General features: G+C 34.2%; 1 protein-coding gene across 1 annotated transcript in view; it reads right to left on the bottom strand.

Annotated features, from left to right (window-relative positions):
* The window catches only part of LOC137643327 (dentin sialophosphoprotein-like), an 11506-nt gene extending 9413 nt beyond the window's left edge, over nucleotides 1–2093 (bottom strand). The window contains exons 1-2 of the mRNA XM_068376162.1: nucleotides 1386–2093; nucleotides 254–442 (exon numbers count right to left, since the gene is read on the bottom strand). Of these exons, the coding sequence (XP_068232263.1) occupies nucleotides 254–442; nucleotides 1386–2093 (897 nt within the window). The remainder of the gene's footprint in view (nucleotides 1–253; nucleotides 443–1385) is intronic.
* Nucleotides 2094–5619: the final 3526 nt, after the last annotated feature.

Below are 5619 nucleotides of genomic sequence, written 5' to 3'. Positions count from 1 at the left end.
CACTTGTCTTAGATCCTATGCCACTTCAATTACGGTCTGAGCAAATATCTGGCAATAATTTTAGTCTTTTGAAAGATTTTCAATCGGAATTGCAAAAGATGATAGAAGATTCGAATAGAGAAAGCAGAAACGTAGGACTGAAAATGAATATGAGTAAAACTAAGATAAGGTTTAATGAAACAGCATAGAGTAAAGAGATAAACTCCGGGGAATCTAAGGAAGGAAGCTACACAATCAAAGTAAACTTTCACACCTGTCCAGACACAGCTGCGCTGGGATCCGCATAGGAGGGTTGCTGGACAGATGCTGACGTTATCAGTCTCTCGGTGTCTTCCAGGAGGTCAGCTGGAACGAAGGCTTCCTCTTCGCCGCTGATTGTTTTGAGCATCACGCCAGGGACCTCCTGGGGAACATATTCTCCGTCAGGAGAAGCCTTGATGACCTGCAGGGGATTTGAAATGTGTTGAGATTTGAATATTTATAGATTGGGCTTATCACTAATTGTTTTGTAGTGGTAGGCCCGATTATACTACTCTATAGTGGCTACACATACACCTATGTATATACACATTAAAATACACAATTTTCCGTGTATTTATGATAAACAAAATAACCCACTATGTATGAAAAATGAAATCTATTTAGCTTTCGAAGGGACCATCTCCCTTCCTCTTCAGAATACAAATGTATTCTGAAGAGGAAGGGAGATGGTCCCTTCGAAAGCTAAATAAATTTAATTTTTCATACATACTGTAGTGGGTTATTCTATTTATGTATATACATATATCTACACATAAACATACACCAACACAATTTCTTACTAATTTGTTTTGTAGTGATTTATATGGCCGATTATACCACTATATAATGACTACAGACTTGCAACGAATGTTTTCATGTTTAACAGGCTGACATAAGTCTCTCTTTATAGTTTTTATATGAAAGTCTATCTTAATGTTGTTACTGTTCTTATAGTGTCTTATTTTAACTGTTCATTCCTTCTCTTGTAGTTTATCTATATCCTTTCCTCATTGGGCTATTTTTCCCTGTTGGAGCCCTTAGGCTTAAAGCCACCTGCTTAGCTAGTAATAATAATAATAATAATAATAATAATGGAATACGTCCGATTATGCTACTCTATAGTGACTACATATACACATATGCATACACATACACCATCTCTTACTCATTGGTTTGTGGTGATTTATAGTGACTGTAGTAACTTAATTAATAATGCATAATCGAATGGTAATTTCGGGCCTAGTAACTGTTACATAATCGAATTTAGGAAAACCAGTTATAAAAATTAAATATAGTTAACTCAAGCTCACTAAAAACAATTAAATCTAACATTGACATAAAAAAAGAAACGGGAGATAACATACCTTCATGACTTTCTTTGGCTTTTCCAAAAGCTTTTTCGCGATCCTACTCTTCTCGTTGTAGTGATCATAATCCTTAGCTGGTCTTGGCTCTGACTCAGTGGTAGTATGGAATAAGTCATGACTGGCAGCAATGTCTGTTGGCACTGTTGTGGGCGCAGCGGGCGTCACATACGTCTGGGAAGGAGGGTCAAATGCTGACTCATCGAGGACGGCGTAGGAGTCCATTTTGTCTTCCAGTTCCTCGTGGCCGTACCCCGGTTGTAGTTTAGGATCGAAGCCTGCGAGGTAGACTGGAAAACCACTGTGGCTAGAGTGTGGCTTCTGGTAGTTTGGCTGGAAGGAGAGGATTTCGATGTTTCCAAGGGCATGGTCATGGTCATTGCCTGGATTTCCAGCGTGACCTGGGTGGGCTTGACCAATCGCTCCTGGAATGTTGACGTTATAACTGTCTCTGTCGCGTTTTCCAACCTTGTGGTCATCGCCGCTCTTCGTGGGTTCTGGTTCCGGTTCTGGAACGGGTTCGATTCCCCCCTCGTCAAAATCTGCCTGTCGCTTTCGAAGGTTCTCGCCGTGGTTGTGCTCAGGAAGGATGTAGAGAGAGTAGCCTGGGTTCCTTGATGCGAACAGTTGATCTGCGGAGAAGAAAAGAGAGATGACGTACACATTCAAAATATGAATTACCTCTTTGAAAAATAATCCTCCATACATATTCAAAAACCAATGCCTCTTTGAAAAACAATCTTCCATACATATTCAAAAGATGAAATACCTCTTTGAAAAACAATCTTCCATACATATTCAAAAGATGAAATACCTCTTTGAAAATAATCTTCCATACATATTCAATATATGAATTACCTCTTTGAAAAATAATCTTCCATACATATTCAAAAGATGAAATTACCTCTTTGAAAAACAATCTTCCATACATATTCAAAAGATGAAATACCTCTTTGAAAAACATCTTCCATACATATTCAAAAGAAGAAATTACCTCTTTGAAAAACAATCTTGCATAGGCCTATATATTCAAAGGATGAAATCACCTCTTTGAAAAACAATCTTCCATACATATTCAAAAGATGAAATTACCTCTTTGAAAAACAATCTTGCATATATATTCAAAGGATGAAATTACCTCTTTGAAAAACTATCTTCCATACATATTCAAAAGATGAAATTACTTCTTTGAAAAACAATCTTCCATACATATTCAAAAGATGAAATACCTCTTTGAAAAACAATCTTCCATACATATTCAAAGGATGAAATTACCTCTTTGAAAAACAATCTTCCATACATATTCAAAGGATGAAATCACCTCTTTGAAAAATAATCTTCCATACATATTCAAAGGATGAAATCACCTCTTTGAAAAACAATCTTCCATACATATTCAAAAGATGAAATACCTCTTTGAAAAACAATCTTCCATACATATTCAAAAGATGAAATACTTCTTTGAAAAACAATTTTCTATACATATTCAAAAGATGAAAATTACCTCTTTGAAAAACAATCTTCCATACATATTCAAAGGATGAAATCACCTCTTTGAAAAACAATCTTCCATACATATTCAAAAGATGAAATACCTCTTTGAAAAACAATCTTCCATACATATTCAAAGGATGAAATCACCTTTTTTGAAAAACAATCTTCCATACATATTCAAAAGATGAAATTACCTCTTTGAAAAACAATCTTGCATATATATTTAAAAGATGAAATACCTCTTTGAAAAACAATCTTCCATACATATTCAAAGGATGAAATTACCTCTTTGAAAAACAATCTTGCATATATATCAAAAGATGAAATACCTCTTTGAAAAACAATCTTCCATACATATTCAAAAGATGAAATCACCTCTTTGGAAAAACAATCTTCCATACATATTCAAAGGATGAAATCACCTCTTTGAAAAACAATCTTCCATACATATTCAAAAGATGAAATTACCTCTTTGAAAAACATTCTTCCATACATATTCAAAAGATGAAATTACCTCTTTGAAAAAAATTCTTCCATACATATTCAAAAGATGAAATACCTCTTTGAAAAACATTCTTCCATACATATTCAAAGGATGAAATCACCTCTTTGAAAAACAATCTTCCATACATATTCAAAGGATGAAATCACCTCTTTGAAACCCATCTTCCATACATATTCAAAAGATGAAATCACCTCTTTGAAAAAACAATCTTCCATACATATTCAAAAGATGAAATTACCTCTTTGAAAAACATTCTTCCATACATATTCAAAAGATGAAATACCTCTTTGAAAAACATTCTTCCATACATATTCAAAGGATGAAATCACCTCTTTGAAAAACAATCTTTCATACATATTCAAAAGATGAAATTACCTCTTTGAAAAAAATTCTTCCATACATATTCAAAAGATGAAATACCTCTTTGAAAAACATTCTTCCATACATATTTAAAAGATGAAATTACCTCTTTGAAAAACATTCTTCCATACATATTCAAAAGATGAAATACCTCTTTGAAAAACAATCTTCCATACATATTCAAAGGATGAAATCACCTCTTTGAAAAACAATCTTCCATACATATTCAAAAGATGAAATACCTCTTTGAAAAACAATCTTCCATACATATTCAAAGGATGAAATCACCTTTTTGAAAAACAATCTTCCATACATATTCAAAAGATGAAATTACCTCTTGAAAAAACAATCTTGCATATATATTCAAAAGATGAAATACCTCTTGAAAAACAATCTTCCATACATATTCAAAAGATGAAATTACCTCTTTGGAGAACAATCTTCCATACATATTCAAAGGATGAAATCACCTCTTTGAGAAACAATCTAATTCTTGGGGATGATTTTTTAGTCATTCATTTGTTGATACAGGGTTTAAAACCTAGATCTATTTTGTTTTGGTAAGCAATGCATAATTCATGAGAGTAATAAGGAAGGATAAGTTAAAGAAAACTTATGTTTCATGAATTGATATACAATGCTTGACTTGAAAATTTCGACCTTAAACGTGCAAGTTAAGACGTTATAAAGAAATTTAATTTTCCGAAACTCACGGATTAAATCATGGAGGAGAGAGAGAGAGAGAGAGAGAGAGAGAGGAGAGAGAGGAGAGAGGAGAGAGGAGAGGAGAGAGAGAGAGAGAGAGAGAGAGAGAGAGAGAGAGCAATATTCGCGTTATTATTATTATCATTATTATTATAATTTTTATTATCATTATTATTATTAGCTAAGCTACATCCCTAGTTTGAAAAACAGTATGCTATAAGCCCAGGGATTTAACAGGGAAAATAGCCCAGTGAGGAAAGGAAATAAGGAAAATAAGACTAGATATGCTGGTAGTTAATTGTAAGGTCATGCCTTCTCCATCATAAATCTCAATCTTTGACTAGATTGTGGAATGATCTTCCTAATCAAGCCGTTGAATAGTTGAAACTTCAGAAGTTCAAACTTGCAGCTAATGATTTTATATTGAACAGGCAGACATAAGTCTCTCTGCATAAGTTTGTATACGACAGATATATTTCAACGTTGGCTACAGATCTTTGGATATCTTATATTATCATTTAATTTTCATGTGGTTTATTTGATTTCCTTGATTTCCTTTCGTAACTGAGCTATTTTCCCTGGTTGGTGCCCTTGAGCTTATAGCACCCTGCTTTTTCCAACTATGAATGTAGCTTAGCTAGTAGTAGTAGTAGTAGTGGGTAGTAGTAGTAGTATATTTCCTTTCTTCCCTGGTCTATTTTCCCTGTTAGAGCACTTGGGGTTTATAGCACCCCCCGCTTTCTTTTCCAACTAAAGTTGTAGCTTAACTAGTAGTAGTAGCAGCAGTCGTATTAATAATATATTTCCTTTCCTCACTGATTTATTTTCCCTGTTCGAGCCCTTGGGCTAATATCACCCTGTATTTCCTACTATGATTGTAGCTTAGCCTAGTAGTAGTAGTAGTAATATATTTCCTTTCCTCACTGGTCTATTTTCCCTAGCCCTTGGGTTTATAGCACCCTGCTTTTCCAACTAGGGTCGTAGCTTTATTAGTGATAGTAGTAGTCGTTTGTAATAATATATTTAATTTCCTCACTGGTCTATTTCCTGTTAGAGCCCTTGGGTTTATAGCACCCCGCTTTTCCAAACTAGAGTTGTAGCTTAACCTAGTAGTAGTAGTAGCAGCAGTCGTATCAATAATGTATCTCCTTTCCTCACTGATCTATTTTC

This window comes from Palaemon carinicauda, chromosome 6, assembly GCF_036898095.1.
Source record: "Palaemon carinicauda isolate YSFRI2023 chromosome 6, ASM3689809v2, whole genome shotgun sequence".
NCBI lineage: Eukaryota > Metazoa > Arthropoda > Malacostraca > Decapoda > Palaemonidae > Palaemon > Palaemon carinicauda.
Note: the sequence above shows the minus strand (reverse complement) of the source record. Positions and strands in the feature narration are given on the sequence as shown.